Here is an 18,293-nt window from a genome sequence, read left to right as displayed (position 1 = left end):
ACACTTGTTTCCATAGCGTGCAGTTCACTTCACTTAGCATCATCTTATATGTTCATAAGAGCATAGCTATTGGGCTATTATGATCTTCTGCTATGACTAGCCTAAACCTGTACTAATTATTTCCTATGAAAGAAACCATACAGTCCATGTTTCTTTGGGTCTGGCTCACTTCACTTGGTATAATTTTTTTTCCAATTCCTTCCATTTCCTTACGAATGGGGCAATGTTATTCTTTTTGATAGAGGAATAGAATTCCATTGTATATATGTACCACATGGGAAACACTTTTTAATGCAAATTTCATACAGAATAATCATGGAAAAGAAATAAAGGGTAAATGAACAATGCAGAAGACAATAAAAAAGAAAATCTGAACACTGGGATGATATACTCAAGGTTTATTATAAGCCAATCATAAAAATCATTTGTACATGCTTAATCTAGTTGTTTAATAAACTGCATATAATTTATTTTTATTTTGCTGGGGCTTGAACTCAGAGCCTGGACGCTGTCCTTGAGCCTTTTTGTGCTCAAGACTAGCACTCTACCACAGCATCACTTCCTGCTTTTTCTGGGTAGTTTGTTGGAGATAAAAGTCTCACAGACTTTCCTGCACTGGCTGGTTTCAAACTGCAGACCTCAGATCTCAGCCTCCTAAGTAGCTAGGCTTACAGGCTTGAGTCACCCTGCTTCATATAATTCTTTTACAGAACTGTTTGGTCCTATTGAACTCTAGTGTCATCTTTGTATTAAGAAGACAGATAATGTAGTATTTAAGATCTTAAGTTTCAGATTGATCAAATCTGGGGTTTGCTTCTGCAAATTTTGTTTGAGAATGATCCTGGATAAGTTATTTAAACTTCATGAGCCTCTATCACATCTGTAAAATAGGTACTCAACTATTCAATTCTTGCAGTTCTTCTTTTTTTTTTTTTTTTGCAATTCCATATGTAAAGCTCTTGTGGCTTTAGAAGATAACTAGACCATCTTCTATTCTATAGCCCTGGAAGCTGCGGGCCCACATGCCCTGCCACACTTGCTCAGATGCTGCTCATACTCTTCTCAGAAAATACATGGGCTCAAGCAGGGAGAGCAGGGAAAATAGCACAGCTCTTCCCCAGGTTTCTGAACACCATTCTGGGTCACGAGCTAGTGGCCCAAGACGGCTGATTCACGTGAGACATTCTCATAGTTTTCAGTATCATCTTCCTGATTGCGGCTGGCCTGCCAGGCAGAGTCATCACAGTGTACCATCCTCAACTCAGAATAAATGGCCACAGGTTCCTGGTGAGAAAAAATCCACAAAAGATAAATTCTGAAATACAGTTGAGGAGAAACAGAGAGGAGAGAAAGCCAGGGGATGTGACTCACCTTATCTTTCTGACACATCCTTGGTGAATTGGCTGTTGAATGAGAGTAGCAAAGAACGAATTAAGCTCTCTATTACAATGGGTGCCAAGCCAGTTTTGCTTCCACTGTTCAGCTCTTGACTTGTTCCTACTGAGTTATTTTTCCAAACCCTCAGAGCTGGACTACACACAGGATAAAGCCTGTCCTAAGTTCCCGTGATGACTTTCCAGATGACTCCTCTCTTATTCCTCTGTTCATCACAACCCCAGCCATGCATCCCTGACAGCCAGCACAGGCCTCGATGGCTGTTTTGATCACCTGGGAGAAGGTAATATGTATGGCAGGCTTCTTGGGCACAGAAAAGTTGGAGGAGGCTGAGGGAGAGGTTGGAAATCTAATGCTACGTAGTAACTGCACCAGAAGCCAAAGATTTGGCAGTGGATCTTTATGTAAATTCAGTGTGTATATTCCTTCTAGCCTTTCAAGGTGTTCATTTATTTTTCCTTTTACCTATCTAGTAAGCATTCATTGAAAACGGGCATAGGTAAGTTCCAGATGCAGAAATAACAATCAGTCCACATGAGGCAGAAGACCATACTTTTGAAAGAGAGAAATGACAGAAACATTTTTTAAAGTATTGTGGGCACTCAGATTAAAACCATTCTGGTTGCCACCAAGGGTGACTGGTTTCTCCCAGGTTAGGCTAGAAGGAGTGACAGGATATGAAGAGTGACAAGAAGAATTGCGACAAGCTTCCCTGTGGTATACCTGAACTATGCCCTGAAATGTGACCAGGGTCACCAGCTAAACTAGAGAAGAAGCTACTTCAGGATGACTGAGAAATGTGTTTCCAAAGTATTAAAATGACAAGAGTAAGGACAAAATGCTACAGTAAAGACTTAAGGCAGAGCCTAGAAGTACAGATCTAGGCAAGGATAATAACTCCATGCAATGGTAGGGTCAGTTGTACCTCTCATGTTGCAGGGTTGAAGAATAAGATTAGATAGACATGGAGGTCAGCTGAGACATATCCCATTATCAGAGGCTTAGTTGTGTGAGTAACATTCATTCATTCATTCCAAATATAGTTCAAGGGCTGGGGATATGGCCTAGTGGCAAGAGTGCTCGCCTCGTATACATGGGTTCAATTCCCCAGCACCACATATACAGAAAATGGCCAGAAGTGGTGCTGTGGCTCAAGTGGCAGAGTGCTAGCCTTGAGCAAAAAGAAGCCAGGGACAGTGCTCAGGCCCTGAGACCAAGCCCCAGGACTGGCCAAACAAACAAACAAACAAACAAAAAAACCAAGTATAGTTCAAGGGGCCTATGATTCACCAAGCATAAGTGAAAACATCTGTCTGTCTGTCTCCAAGTATTTATGGAGTGAGGTAAGAGAGCTGATCAGATGACTGACATTATAGGAGAGCAGGAAATACTTTCCATATTGGGTTCCTATTGAGATGATCCTTTTATCAAAGACCCCTTGCTGGAACTGAGTGCACACAGCCACCTCACCTCTGCTTATAGAAAGTTTTCTCACCTGAATTTCCTTTTCTAGGCTGCATGTGTTGGATCTGGGAATACTCCACATCGCTACCTCCAGGATTTACTGTGAGACAAGAACAGATCTTATACTTGGCTACAGTTAAGAGTTCACACTCTAGACTTTCTTTCTATTGTGCTGTAGATTTGGGTTTGGTTTCTTTCCCAAAGACTCATGTGTTGAGAGCTTGGTCCCCAAGCTGATGATAAGAGGTGGTATGACCTTTAAGAGGTGTGGTCCAGTGGGAGGGCACCACAGGCCCTTCACCTTACTCTGGCTTCCTGTCTCACCATGGGATCCTCCCCTCTCCTGTGTGTTCCTGCCTTCTGCCTTGAGCCCCTCACCAGAGCTGATGCTGGTGCCATGCCCTTGAGCCTCCAGAACGGGGAGTTAAACCTCTTTTCCTCATAAGGTACCTAGTCATTGTCAAGGTCTTTCATTATAGTAATGAAACCAGACTGACATAGCTTACCAGACACCAACTTTATTCTCCCAATAATGCCAGGAATACCATTTGAAATCGAATATTAAGTACACTAAACCCTCTTTCCTGCTAGCACATCCCTGGAGGCCTCTGTTTCTTAAGGAGTTCTCACCATTAGTGTATATTGGCTGCTGCTCCATTAGGGCTGGGTGCCCAGCGTGGAGGTGTTCCTGGGGGTCTGAGCTGGAGAGACTGAAAAAGGAAGGTTCCTGCCGATCGCTGGGACTGTGGCAGAGGGGGAAGAGACAATGGATGTGAAGCAGTTCCCTGAGACAGAATACCCAGGAAGGCACACAGCCCAGCACAATTCATGTAAAAGTATTATGGTCACATCTCTAGGACACTTTCAAGAAACTATCACTAGGAGAATGACATACATAGGATGGAACCTGGGCAGTATAGCAGGTAAGGTCAGAGGGCAAAAGCCACGCAGTCTCAGGGCTTTTATCATGTAAAGACTCATAACTGGCTAACTTAAAAAATATTTTCAAAGATGTGAATGTTTAAACAATGATATATAAGGACATCTGCATTCTCATGGAACTTAACCTTTATCTTTTGTGAAAAAAAATAGCTCTTTCAATCTTCTAGCTTAGGGTGCAATGGTCTATGTTGTTTGCAGAAGATACCATGAAGGCACCTCAAGAAAAGTGGCATTAAAAAACCAGCAACTTCACATCCTTACAATTTTTTTTTGCCAGTCCTGGGGCTTGAACTCAGGACCTGAGCACTGTCCCTGCCTTCTTTTTGCTTAAGGCTAGCATTCTACCACTTGAGAGACAGCACCAGTTCTGGCTTTTTCTATATATATGGTGCTGAGGATTGGAACCCAGGGTTTCATGTATACAAGGCAAGCACTCTACCACGAGGCCATATTCCCAGACCCTATAGTTATTTTTTTTTTAACTCAACAGTGCTGGCATTCAATAATCGTTTCATGAATGAGAGTTTGAGTGAAGGAATAGGAACAAGAAACAATCACTTCTAGCCTGTGAGAGCTGATGTCATTAGGACACCCATGGTCAATTTTTATCAGATCATATTAGTAAACAAACAGGGACAAGGTATATATGTTTTGTGCATCAGTAGGCCTATTGAGTATGCTTTACAAATATGATAGGCCCCTCCTTACTTACCATTTGGGTTTTGTAAGAATGTTAAAAAAATGTTGACAGGAAGCCCCTTCAAAACAGTTTACCATGTGCATACTTCCATGTTCTTATCTTGTGGTTATAAACAAATCATAAACATGTTGGCAGCAAAAGAAGCAAAGACCTTACCTAGGTGTCTCAGGGGCAGAACGTCCTGCAAAATGAACAAAGGAACATGGATGGTAAGTGCTGTGTGCTCCATGTTGGAGCCTTGTTTGCTAGAAATAACAATTCATTCTAAGATCTCAGATAGAGCAAATCTTGGGCAATATCTATCACCTTGTTATCAGCAAGGAAGGTAAAGGTCATAAGAAACAGCTGCCCAGAATTGCACTTACTCTTTTAAATCTTTTCTTAGTAACAACAATGCAAAAAGTCAGTAGTTGTAAGCCCAGATTGCTGCCTCTGCCTCTGCCCCACGTGATGAGGTTCTCAGCTGCCCACAGGCCCTATCAATAAAGCTTTGGAGGGTCCAAAGAGAGACGGGAGGAAAAGGTTGGCAAACTAAACATCAAACAGGGTATTAATATCCAGAATGTATAATACTGAACTCCACAAATAAATACAAACATTATGTCAATTTAAAAAATATAAACTGAATAAAAGGGGCTGTTGTTTTGAGCAAAAAACAAGAATTACACATCTAAAGTTATAATTGTAACTGTCATTCTAGGACATGAATAAAAAAAGAAGAGGTTGGATGAACAAGTAATATGCTAACATTATTTACTGGTGTATTAATACATTGATGATTATAATCATATTAGTTATATTTTATTTTTACATTAATATCAGACAAAGACTATGTCAGAATACGTGATACTATTAGGGGTAAAGAAGGTCATTTAATAAAGATAAAGTGGTTAATTGATCAAGAACATGAAACAGCTCTAAACATTCATACAGTTGGAGCTGTAAGAAGAATTAAGAAAAGCCATAATTGTAGTTGAAGATTTCAATACTCTTTATGTCAATAACGGATAGACCAAATAAAGAGAAAATCAGTGAAGAAATAGAAGAATTTCATAACATTAGCAGATTCATACAGTAAGAAATGTTAAAAAGAATTTAGGCAAAACAAAAATGATACCAGGTAGAAATACAGATACACAAAAGGGAATGAAGTATATTTCTTTGGCAAGTCTTATAAGGAAGAAGGAAGAAAAGTCACCCAGCCAATATCCCTCAAACATATAGCAGTAAATATGCTTAACAAAAGTTTTGCAAATCAAATTTAACAGTCATATCCAAGTTGTGTTGGTCTAAGAAACATTAAGACGGTTTTAACACGCAGATTTCATTTTACTAGTGCAGAAGAAAATTGTGTGATTATCTCAATCAATGCAGAAAAGAAAATCAGCCATTTATTCCTGTAATGGCTTCTAACAAACTAGGAATAGTTGGCATTTCCTCATGCAGATAAAGAACATTTACAAAAAGCCCACAGTTAATATACTTAAAAAAAACCAAAACCTGAAGCTGGGTGCCAATGGCTCCTACCTGTAATCCTAGCTACTCAGAAGGTTGAGATATGAGGATCATGATTCGAAGGAAGCCTACACAGGAAAGTCTATGGGAGTCTTATCTCCAATAAACTACTCAGAAAAAGCTGGAAGTAGTGCTGTGGCTCAAGTGGTAGAGCCTTGAGCACAAAGAGGCTCAGGAATAGTGCCTAGGCCCTGAGTTCAAGCCCCAGGACCAGCAAAAACAAAACAAAAACAAAAAACAAAAACCTCTGACTTCTTTCACCACTTGTATTCAATATCATATAGAAAATTCTGGTCAATGCAAGCAAGAAAAAAGAAGGATTAAAATTAGTGAAGAAGTCACTCAGGAGGCTGACATCTGAGGAATGGTTCAAAGCCAGCCTGGTCAGAAAAGTCTGTGAGACTCTTATCTCTTGAATTAACAAGCAAAAAGCTGTAAGTAGAGGTGTGACTCAAGTATTAGTGTACCAGCCTTGAGCAAAAAAAAAAAAAAAAAATCCAATTGATAGCATGTGGCTATGAGTTCAAGCACTCATGAATGTATGCACATGTGTGCACACACACAGAATAAAAAGTAAAGCTGTATTATCAGACATTAGGGTATGAGATTAATATATAAAAACAATCATATACATAGCATATATATTAACAAAAGTGATCAGAAATTGAGTTTTAATCATTCTCGGAATTCACTATTAATTTTATCAAAATTTCATTATGGTTGACTTATTCAAATACACCTCAGTTTATGGTCTGCACGTTTGGTGATTACTTTGTGACAAATGCAAGGCTTTCTTTTTACTTTCAGAAGACTTTGGATTGGACACGGGGCAGTAAATATTTGCTAATATTTAAAAACAAGCAAAATTCCTATTTGGCTTAAAGTCTCCAACAACTAAGAAAGAAAAAGTCACTGAGAACTGGACTCTCCTTTTTTTTTTGTTTGTTACTGCTTTCTAACAGGATGACAGTGAGGAGTAACACTGAGAGCCTTGTCATTGGAAAGAAACAATAGACTTGTACAGATGCACCTACCCATTAGCAAATTAACATGGCAATGGCAAAAGTCATAGCTTCATAGGGCAAGACACAGACACCCACCCGACTTCCCTCGGGCCCTGAAGTGATGTAGCAGGACGGCAGCCGCGGCTAGGCCCAGGACACCCAGCAACCCCCCAATGACTCCTGCAGGGATGAGGCCGGCTTTGCTCCCACGTGGGCCTGAGGAAGAAGACCTATATTTGAGTCCCAGTGGCAAAGCTTTTAAATCTAGACAAAACCTACAGTCTGGAGATGGGTGAGGGCAAGTATATTCCAGGTTCTCATTTCTCCCTTTAAACTTATCTCCACTAATTTGCCATCTTCAAATCAATGACATGTGAAGGGTGACAAAATAGCATCTAGCACTGAAATGTATTGCTTTTATGAATATCCATGAAATCAATCTCAATCCCAAGAAGCCCCAGATGCTAGCAAGATGCTAGTGATAGTGATGCTAGTGATAGTGATTGAATTCATACTATCTGATAGGCAGAAACACAATCATGGCTTCAGGCCCAGCCACCATGAATTCACCTGGGATGTTGAATGTGATCACCTCACTGCGCTGAGGCTCAAGGCCATTGTCAGCCTCACAGGAATAATTTCCAGCACTTTCTGTGGTCACGAAGAGCTTGAAGGATGCACCTCCTCCTGCGGGAGCCGAACTGTTCCCAAGGGTGATGTCTTCATGATAAAACTGGTACAGGATCGGAGGAGAGCCTTTCAAGGCCTCACAGTAAATTTCTACCTCATCCCCTACCATAGCCTGGGTTTGAGGGGCCCTGAGGTTGAGCACAATGTCAGACACTGGAACTGAGGGAGGAAAAATACTTCCATGATAGTTCTGCATAAGTGTGTATACCAGAAAACTTAATAAAGAAATGTGTGGGAGTTTTTTAATTTTTATTTTTAGTAAGAACACAGATCTGGATTCTGGAAATGTGGGCTTGGATCCTGTTTCTGTTCTTTATTGGTTCTACAGTTATAATTTTTAGGAACTTTTAAAGTAATCAAAATCTCAGTTCATTCCTCTGTACAATGGAGCTAATCACCAGCTATATCTTATGCTTTTGGAATAAGAATGTATGTAAAGTGCTCAATAAACATGACCTATCATTACTGAGAGAATAACTTGAAAGTCATTTCTGAATATGCTCACTCTTGCATATTAATTCTAAGACCAAGACCTGTCTAAAGTAAGACATCATTGCTCTCTTTCCAATTACTTTGCTTCACTTTTCAACATAATATCTAATATTGCCTTACATACACTCAAATATACATACCCACATAAAAACATCCATCTCCCTACCATTGTTATGTATCTGGTTATCTCAATTGAATATAAATTCCAAAAGAACACAGATTTAATTCTTCTTTGCTTCATTTTCACCTGCTGGAACTTTGTGTGGTTTACAATAGTTACCCAATATTCAGTGCCAGAATTGATCAGTATGGCACAAAACTATCCAGATGTAGCACTAGCAAAAATGACTTCTGTTTAATTGATGATTATATAAATAGGGTAGGTAGTCTAAATAAAAAAAAACATTAATATGAAATGTGAACTATAAAAATCACTGGTTCTACTAAGCTGTGGAAAAATGGCTGGAAGAGCTGATTTGTGCGGAGGCTTGAGTTATCAACTATGTGCTTTACTGGCAAGGGAGGCTTGCTAAGGGTCTTAACTCTGCTTTGCCTTAGAGATTGTCTAAAGGGGAATGGGTGCTACTGTGAGACCATTCATTAAATGACAATGATTACACTTGAGAATGGGCCATCTTCTGACTCTATATAAGAAATATGGGACATATTCTCTTTTCCAGGTAGAGATACAAAGTCATACTTTTGCAACTGAAGGGCTCTTGCTAAGTTTAAACAGAATGTTTATGTTTGATCCTTCTATATGCCACCTGAAACATCAAATGTCCTAGGTGAGATGCTAAGGGCCTTAAAAATAAACCGGTCACTGTCATTTTTCCCCAAGCCAGTTTTTGGGCTTGATCTCAGGGCCTGGCTACTGCCCCTGACTTCTCTGTGCTCAAGGCTAGCACCCTGCCATGTGAGCTACAGTACCACTTCCAGATTTTTCTGAATAGTTTATTGGAGATAAGAGTCCTATCGACTCTTCTGCCTAGGCTGGCTTTGAACTCCAATCCTCAGCCTTCTGAGTAGCTAGGGTTACAGGTGTGAGCAATGGCACCTGGCTTTAAAAAAAAAATAGTAATAAAGGCAACCGGGAAAAAAAAAATAGTGCTGGAGATCCAACCTAAGGCCTATGCATGCTCAGCAAGCTCTCTATCATGGAGCTGCATCCCCAACCTAAGAGAAATCTTTATTTGGTACTTTGTGCAACTTAGTTTGCCTTTGTATCCACATCTCTAGCCTTCTGTATTCTGGGAGCAGACTGCCAGCTTCTTGCTTATCTTTCACATTAGGAACCTCTGGTTCCTTATGTATGTTCTTCTAAAATTAGAGAATTCAGGAACTAATATAGCTATCATCAAGCCTATCATATGCCATTCAGTGTGTGAAAAAAAGTACTGTGATTATGAGAATAATAGTATTTCATTTTGACCTTGAGAGAAAGACATTTGGCTCTACTGATATCCATGCTGTGCTCTTCCTTGAGCCACACATCTTACCTTGTGATGGAAAGACACAGGGGTAAGATCTTGGGGAGACTCCTGGTGCCTGGAGCAGTGGGCAGCAGTGCTCCTTCACTTCTTCATTCACTCAGTATATTGGAACACTTTGCCCATATGCTTGTCTACTTGTACAATTTTATTAATTATTTGTTGTTGTTGTTTTGCCATCCCTGGGCCTTGGACTCAGGGCCTGAGCACTGTCCCTGGCTTCTTTTTGCTCAAGGCTAGCACTCTACCACTTGAGCCACAGCGTGGCACTTCTAGATCTTTCTGTTTATGTGGTGCTGAGGAATCGAACTCAGGGCTTCATACATGCTAGGCAAGCACTCTACCTCTAAGCCACATTCCCAGCCCCTTATCAATTATTTTAACTTAAATAATAAAATCTTTACACTGCTTTATGATAAGATGGAGGAATGACTACAAACCTTTTTGCAGAACCTAGATATTATTCTGCTATTTTTTGTGGCAAAGTTCTGAGAGGTCAGATTTTAAAGATGAAGCCTATGTCTCTCTATGAAGATAGACAGTATTTAATTATTGGCGATTTTGAGGGGTGATTGGTGCTTATTAGTTGTGTAATAATACTTAGAAAACATTTTGTTGTTGTTGCTGCTGCTGCTGCTGCAGTAGAAGGAACTGAACCCAGAGCCTCAACGATGCTAGACTTCTTTAGTCAGGCCCTAGTTCTTTTGTTAGTATTTTGTTTCTGAGATAGGGTCTCACTAACTTTCCTTGACTTGGCTTCAAAATGACACTCCTCCTGGCCCTACATCGTGAGTAGCTGAATTTATAGGGATATACAACCATACTTGACTAAATGGCTCTTAAAAAAGCTTAGAGTGTGGCTCACAAGGCCAACAACCAGCCTACCAAGCTCAAGGCCTTTAGTGCAGTCTCCCAGTAATGCTAAATAAAACAACAACAACCCAAAACCCCACAACTTTTCAAGGTAGCCTGAAGACTACTTAGATAAAAAAAAATACAACTTTGTTTAATCAGCAGAGAGCTAAATAATAATTATTATTGGATAGAGGTAGACAAGAAATTGTCGGGTCATTTGTTACTGGACAAAGAAATTCAGAAATCAGGCTCCCTTTATGAATAACTGCAGTAAAGTCTATTGTTAAGAGTATAAGGCTGTATCCTATGGCTTTCCATGACACTTAGCAGAGTAAAGGACGTAGTGGACTAAGTTATTGAAGGTGTGAACACAAGGAAGAATCCCAGAACTCCCAGATAGAAGCAGAAAAAGTGGGAAGTCAGCTGGAATTTCCTACCTGCAAGAGCCTAATGGAGCTGTGTTTGAAGAAGAGCACGGCTTAATGTAGCTATTATCTACTGTGGAATAGTCTGCTTACCTATGACCTTGAGACTCACTCTGTGACTACGCTTAGGCCCTAGGCCATTGTCAGCCTCACAGGAGTAGTTTCCAGAATGTTCTTTTGTCAGGGAGAAATTGAAGGATGTTCCTCCACCATTGGGGGCTGAGCTGTTCCCCAAAGTGACATCTTCATGATAAAACTGGTACCAAATTGGGGGAGAGCCTGTCGGGGCTTCACAGTGAAGCTCCACTAGGTCCCCCACTATAGCTTGGTCCCTGGAAGTCCTGAGAATGAGGACAGGGTGGGACACGGGACCTGGAAGAGATAGAAATTCTGTGAGAGAAGGACTCTGATATTTCCCCAGATTCATAACCCCACTCAAGAAGTTTGGAAATAGGCACATTCTTTGATTGGTTCTGTTGCCCATGGAGTGTAGTTTTCTCTTCTAATAATCTAGAAGCATGCACTCAACATCCTGAGAAGTTATCTTGGGTAATTCTGTTTTCAACACTCCTCCATCTTATCCACAAGAAGCAAAGTGCCTTCAACTTCTTTTGTCATCTTTACAATTGCTCTTCAATCTTCACCCCTGATCCTTGTGTTTGACAGAAAACCAAAACCCTGGTTGATGAATCAAAGGGGGTAAAAACCCAAACAAACAAACAAACAACAACAAACCCAACCAAACAAGAAAACAAGAAATCAGGAACTTACTTCTCACAGTGACTCTGATCCGATTGCTGAGGACAGGGCCACCATTGTCGGCCGCACAGTAGTATTTCCCAGCATCATGTATCTTTACAGTGAGTATCAGCAGCTCTGCTGACAGGGACTGCTGGGTCTTCTTGCCCACACTTGTTCCATCTTTGTGCCAGGAGAATGTGATAGGCCCTGTGCCCTTGGCAACAGAGCAGATGAGAACCAGATTTTCTCCTTCAATAAGCTGCCCTCCTGGGGGCCAGGTCTCTAAATTCACATCAGACACAGGGATTCCTGGAGGACACAAGATAGCATGTGAGGGACTCAAACACAGGCATCTCAAGGTCAAGCAAAAGGCTGATGCCTCCACGAGGAGGCTCGTAGCTGCAGGTGCAGCAGACAGGGGAAAAGTAGAAGTCAATGGTTGATCTTTTCTAAAGAGAGCAATATTTCTTCCCTGCCCATACAATTTCCATCCTTGGAAAACATAGGCACGCATTAAGATCATCCTAAACCTCACATTGCCGGCCGATGCATATGATTTATGTATAAGGTGTCATTGCTGTATTAATGGACCTCAGGAGAAGATGGAATGCTGGAATGTCACTTACATCCTGAAGTGACTCTTTCCAATCCAAGCACCTCTCCTGCCCTCTTGCCCTACCTTCATGTCTCCAGCATTCTTCTCCCACTATTCCACTTCATGTTCATCTTGCCCCTTTTCCTATCACTTTGATGTGAGCTTAAGTCAACAAATGGAAACACCATTGGGGTTTTTAGAGACCACGTGTGGTCAGCAGGGCTTCTACTTGTCAGGTGACTCATGAGAGAAACTATCCTGTACATCTCTGAAACCCCATAGGGTTGAGCATCCAGGAACCAGTCAGGAACCCCCATTACCTGACTTAGGGGGAAAGGAATTCCTTTGGCCAGGAAAGTTAGGTCAATGTTGAGTCTAAAGCAGAAAGGATGCCAGGATAGATGGAAATTCGTCTTTACATCCACCATCCTGAAGTTGGGGGCAGACAATGTCACTTCCTGTACTCCTCAGCAATGTCATCCTCCCACCCCTCAGACACTCACTCTGTACATGCATCTGGAAGCTAGGACTTCTTTTGATGATGTTGTACTTCGCTGCTTCTGCCTGGCACCAGTAGGACCCCGAGTCTTCCATCCACATGGTAGGGATCTGGATCTCCCAAGAGCTATTGCAACCTGACCCCAAAGGCTGACCATCTTTGAAGAAGCAGAATCGGAGCTGGACATGAGACCTCTGTGGAGGGAGTCGAGTCTCACACTTCAAGGTCGCTGGGGCCCCCTCAATAGGCTGAGATGGGCTGGATGTCAGCACAGGAGGTAGAAATAGCTCTAGAGAGAATAAGCACAATCCTCGAGGCAGTGAACACAAGATCTTTGCAGAGGCGAACCTGTGCTCTCTGCATGAGCAGTAGGAAATTGAGAACTAAACTCAGGGACCATCCTTCTCCCATGATCAGGCCATAACAAGTTTTTCCTAAAATCCCCCACCATTAATCACCTTCCCTCACTCTTTACATTCCCCAAACCTATAAACCACAAGAGTTCACCATTACCTTGAACCTGGATTTTTAGAGGCTTTGAGGTTTCTTGCCTTGCCAGTATCATAGCAGTTTTCCAAAAGGCTTTACAGGAGTATTGACTGCTGTCTCTTGAGACTGAGCGTAGTTTGATTATGTCTGAATTGCCACTCTTCTTAAGTTCTTTTCCATCTTTAAAGTAAGTTGATTTATTTAATTCCCCTGATTTCCTTTGGCATTTCAGAAATACGTCATCTCCTTCAAAGATAGGGTGGGGTAAGACCTGGAGTATCACCTCATCTGCAGAAAGTAGAGAACACACTCAAGCCAACCATGCTCTCTCTCTCTCCCCCCTCATTTCTAGTCACAAAAAAGAGCTAGCACCCTGCATACACCAGCAAATGTCCTCAACTTCCTTTTCATACACTCAGGACCAGATTTGTTTTGACCTAGAAGAGTGAACTAACATTCAGCCGTTGTCATTCAGAAATCCTCTCATGTCTTTCCATGAAAGAACAGTTTTGTGCTGCAGCTTTCTTCAGATCTGGTTTCCTTTTTGTCTGGCAGCCTCTGGAGTGCTGACACTTCTCAGGTAGGAAGAGATAGTGATCTCTTTATTATCCACCATTAAGACCAGCAAATCACACATTTCCATACCTGTGTAGATCTCTGCCTATGCTCCCTACATTAATCCAGTCCTCAGACACTCTGCTCAATGGCTTGACTTGAGAGACTGCCCCCTCCCCTTCCTCACCAGATGAAAATTCTACATGCACAGGTTCACTGAAGGAGGACCTTCTGGTCTTGCATTGGTAATCCCCAGATTTTCTTATTGTGATCTTTTCAGATGTAGTTTCCCACACATCCTCGCCATTATACCAGGTTATAGGTCCCTGAACTGAGGAAAGGGAATCCATGCAAGTGAGACTCATTGATTCTCCATTGAAGACTGTGGACCTTTGGGGATGAAGCACAAGTACAGCTCTTGGAGGTATTCCTGTGCAGGAAAGAAAGCAATGTAGTGAATGAACACGGGGGATCCCAGATGTGCACCTGCAAGTTTTCCTGGCATATGGATGCGAAATTAGACAAAAAGTACTTGAAGAAATATCTGGACTAGAACCTTTCCTTCTTATCTTTTTCTAATGTGGACACAGATAGGGAGTGTTGTAGGGAGAGGGTCCCAGGCTCCTGGTTTGGACTCTGAAAAGCTTAGGAGATATAATTTATTATTTAGAAGGTCTCGGAAACTGGATTGATCCTGAAATGCTCTTGTATTCATTCTTGTCAATCTAAAGGTGAACTGGCTACAAATACACCTCAGAAGCCATTTCTAGACTCCAGAAAATAGCATTGTCTGGCTATTAACATTGAATGAATAAGATTTTTTTTTAACTTTCATTTTCCTTTTAGTAGTGGTACAGAGGTTTTAACTCAGGGCCTGGGCACCATAACAGCTTTTTCTATAAAGCTAGGCCCTTTACCATTCGAGCTATGTCTCCACTTCCAGCCAGTTTTGTAATTAACTGGAGAAAGAGTCTCAGGGACTTTCCTGACCAGGCTGACTTTGAACCATAAGCCTCAGATCTCAGCCTCTTGAGTAGCTAGGATTAGATAGGAGCTACTGGCACCTGATACTTTTGTTATTTTTTAACCTTGCTTAGTTGGAGATTCTATAGAGAAGACAACTTTTCTTGGCTCTCCATCTAAGTTGAGCACAGACAATAGTTAAAGGATATGAACCATTTGAATCAAAGAGAATGAACTGTTTGGGAAATCAGACTTGTGTTTGGAATTACAATGACAGATGAACCTGGATGTTGAGATATGATGGTGGCACCAGTTCTTTTAAAGGATCTACAAGAACTTTTCTGTCCCATTTTCCTTTGATTGGGAGCTACGTCTATTTCCTTGGGGACCAAGAGGGATGGAACTTAGGAGATAGAGGAGTTCAGCTACGAGAGTCTCTCAAGATCCATTCTCTGCCTCTGTTTTTGCCTCTACAAATGCTTCCTCCCTTTATACTGAGGCATCCTGCTATCAGGGAAAATATGGAGACTGGAAAAATCCAAGGAGGATCTGATCACCCTACATAGTAACAGATGCGAACCCAGCACAGCCACCTGACTAACATTGGTACATGCCAGCCACCCTCCTCTATAAGGCTATGCTAGCCAAGAGAATGAATGCTCATAGCCTGGGAGGAACACAGGGGAAACATACCTGACTGACCTTTTGCAGGAGCTGTGAGGGAATCAAGATTAAAAAAAATTAGCACCTAGCCACATTTTTCAAACTATTTCATTCAATACTCTACATGTTTTCCAACAACCTAACTACATAACTCTTTTAATTTTTTTCCTCCCCATTTTTTGCTCCCATTTTATATCACCTAGGATTCCTAAATACCAGCAAGAATTTAGTCTACAATTCCTTTTACAAACATGTACACTCCTGGTTCATCTCTTTGCTATTACATTTCTTGCAGCTTCCAACTTTATCCCAAATCTCTCTTTTCTGGCCCAAATGCAGGAGTTCAGGTACAGGGAAAGACTTGGAAAAGTTATTTATCCTCCCTTTCTTTCTTGGGCTTCCTATTGTTCCTTCTACTTTTTCAATCTCAAATTAAGTTTCCGCTTAGCACACCAGGAAAGGAATCCTGCTTCTCTGCTCTCCTTCTTTCACAAGCCTTTGTTTTGGAGGTCACTGTGTATCTGAACAATAACACTGCTTGAAGCTATTAGATTGAGGGATATATGGTTGGTGGTTCGGCAGAAAGTAAAGTCTAAATGTGCTCTGAGACAGAAAGAACAGTGGTGAGAAACCAAGGGCAACATGCTGGGCTTATTCTGGTAGTTGTAGTTGGGTCCTTTAAGACATTTCAGGAAACCAAGTTAATTCTTTCACATCTCTTGCTATCTGTCTGTAAACCTTGGGTGAAAGAAGAGACAGAAGCCCCTCGCCATTTCCCCTGGATGACTTGAGAAAGCAAGACCAGCCCGGCCCGATTTACTCACCCAGGTGCAGCAGTAGAAGCCACAGGAACACACAGACTAGGCCTGTCTGATGGCAGGACATGTCTCTCCCTCCAAAAGACAGGATTATCTCTCATCTAAGAAGAGAGAGGGAGGCTGCCACTCAGACCTGCAAACATTAGAAAAGGAGAAGTAGAACTTAGTGTCACATGCTACTTTGAAAATGTGACTATAGCTGCCTTCCTAAATGGCATTTGTATTCCAGCCCCAGCAAACCAGGCACTTTCAGATATGGAGGGGTATCTTCTAACCATTGGTGTCTCTCTGGAGAAACGTCTCCACGTCATGCCTCAGTTCCCTGAAAATGCCAAGCTGTGGATATTTCCAGATTCAAAATGACCAGTTCTTCATTGTTTTAAAATGGGAAACCCCTTCTTTATTACCTCAATGTCACATACCTTTTGGTTGCCCAGGAAGCTCTTAATATGCCACGGTTGGTCAATGTGGCATAGGATTGTGTCTTGTGATGTGAGCCACACACAGTCAAGGTGTCTGAACAGTTTTTCTTTTTCACTTTTACATCAGTTGGCAGGAAACTTCGGAATAGGAAAATAATAGAAATTTACAGGTTCACAAACGGGGCTACTCCTACTCAGATCTATGCAAATTAGGAAGTAAAGGAACAAGCACACAAATAGGAACTCCTACTTTGAAGCCAGAGCCCTTCTCAGAAAGACCTTCTCTCCCTCCTTGTAATCCAACATGTCCTACCCCATGATTTTCTGTTTCAGGTTCTGTGTGCTTTCTTCACAATTGCAAATTAATTTCTACACGTACTTATTCTTCTATATCCCTCCTCCACCCCTTCCCCTCCAACATTTGGAGGACCCCGTTTGTCTTATCTGCCATCACATGCGCTACGTGTCTCATAGTTCTTCTTTGTTTCACTGTAAGTTTTCATTCTGTTTGTCTTTCTATCTGACTAGGTATTTCAGGCTTGACTCCCTCATGTGAACCTTCTCAGCCACCCACATATGAGAATTCTAGGCCACCATGTCCAGCTAGCTTTTTGTAAGATAATTTAAAGGCTTTAATTTATTTGGATTTTAATGTGCTCAGAATGACTTAGAAAAGGAAGGTTTTGAATTTTCCATTTCTTTTTACAAGTGTAAAAAGGGCAAGGCTTGAGCAAAAGGAAGCCAGGGACAGTGCTCACTCAGGCCCTGAGTTCAAGCCCAGAACTGGCAAAAAAAGGGGGGGGGAGGACAAGACTGTTTGCAGTAAAATATGATAGATACTGCAATGTTGTCATTTTAGTATTGGAGGATATTGTGGTATTGTTTAATGTCATTCAAGAACTCAGAACTTCCCTGGGTTCAATTCCCCAGCACCACATATACAGAAAATGGCCAGACGGGGCGCTGTGGCTCAAGTGGCAGAGTGCTAGCCTTGAGCAAAAAGAATCCAGGGACAGTGCTCAGGCCCTGAGTCCAAGCCCCAGGACTGGCCAAAAAAAAACCTCAGAACTACTTATTGGACTTAATCTGGGAAGGGAAATAATGATAGTAAAGTTTCATCACTGGGGGCAAGGCTCATCCTGGGGAGGAGATCAGTGGAGAGTGATGACCTCCAGGACTTTGGTAGCTACTATGGCAATACAAAGAGAAATGAGATGGGAGCCCTAAGAAGCTATGGAGAAGTAAAGGTTTTTTTTGTTTTTTAAATGAAAGGATGATACATGTGATGAAAGGAGTATATAGAGAACTAAAACAAAGAGGAAACAAATGTATTATTGCACAAGGTACTCTCCTGACATAAATGTTTGTTAAATAAGTCTCTACATGAGTGTCAAGATAGAAGAAAACCATAGGATAGTCCGTAGTCAGATAGAATGGAGACTTGATATCCCTTAGCTCATCCTAGAACAAAACAAGATGTTTCAACTTTCACCTTTTGAATCTTAACAGCATTTGAAAGTTTAGCAATGAATACAATAAGATACAATATGCTTTCACATTCTTTTTGTCTCTTTCT

At 41.4% G+C, this 18,293-nt stretch overlaps 1 protein-coding gene across 8 annotated transcripts; it reads right to left on the bottom strand.

Moving 5' to 3' along the window:
* Nucleotides 1-1,057: 1,057 nt before the first annotated feature.
* Nucleotides 1,058-16,444, bottom strand: Fcrl3 (Fc receptor like 3). 8 transcript variants are annotated; one of them, XM_048357361.1, is made up of 14 exons: nt 16,302-16,444; nt 15,508-15,528; nt 14,039-14,281; nt 13,321-13,542; nt 12,812-13,096; nt 11,744-12,022; nt 11,066-11,344; nt 7,591-7,869; nt 7,117-7,236; nt 4,658-4,682; nt 3,490-3,602; nt 2,891-2,959; nt 1,372-1,403; nt 1,058-1,284 (listed from the first exon to the last, which is right to left on the bottom strand). In XM_048357361.1, exons 1-14 carry the CDS (start codon nt 16,360-16,362, stop codon nt 1,150-1,152), a joined length of 2,163 nt encoding a protein of 720 aa, XP_048213318.1. In that variant the 5' UTR covers nt 16,363-16,444; the 3' UTR covers nt 1,058-1,149. The 8 variants fall into 8 exon arrangements, 7 of the variants coding, with proteins under 7 accessions (XP_048213318.1, XP_048213315.1, XP_048213320.1 ...); XM_048357358.1 differs by having other exon boundaries at nt 13,321-13,584; nt 16,302-16,443; XM_048357363.1 differs by having other exon boundaries at nt 12,812-12,964; nt 13,321-13,584; nt 16,302-16,443.
* Between the last annotated feature and the right edge of the window lie 1,849 nt (nt 16,445-18,293).

This window comes from Perognathus longimembris, chromosome 11, assembly GCF_023159225.1.
Source record: "Perognathus longimembris pacificus isolate PPM17 chromosome 11, ASM2315922v1, whole genome shotgun sequence".
Taxonomy (NCBI): domain Eukaryota; kingdom Metazoa; phylum Chordata; class Mammalia; order Rodentia; family Heteromyidae; genus Perognathus; species Perognathus longimembris.
The sequence above is the reverse complement of the archived record's forward strand: the minus strand, read 5'-3'. Positions and strand labels throughout refer to the sequence as shown.

Excerpts from the sequence above, each read along its gene's own strand:
- Fcrl3 (XM_048357358.1), bottom strand. The coding sequence starts at position 16,362 with ATGTCCTGCCATCAGACAGGCCTAGTCTGTGTGTTCCTGTGGCTTCTA. Across the intron at positions 7,237-7,590 it reads GATCACATTCAACATCCCAG|GCCCACGTGGGAGCAAAGCC; the intron begins GTGAATTCATGG and ends CTTCTTCCTCAG. Across the intron at positions 1,285-1,371 it reads GGATGTGTCAGAAAGATAAG|GAACCTGTGGCCATTTATTC; the intron begins GTGAGTCACATC and ends TTTTCTCACCAG.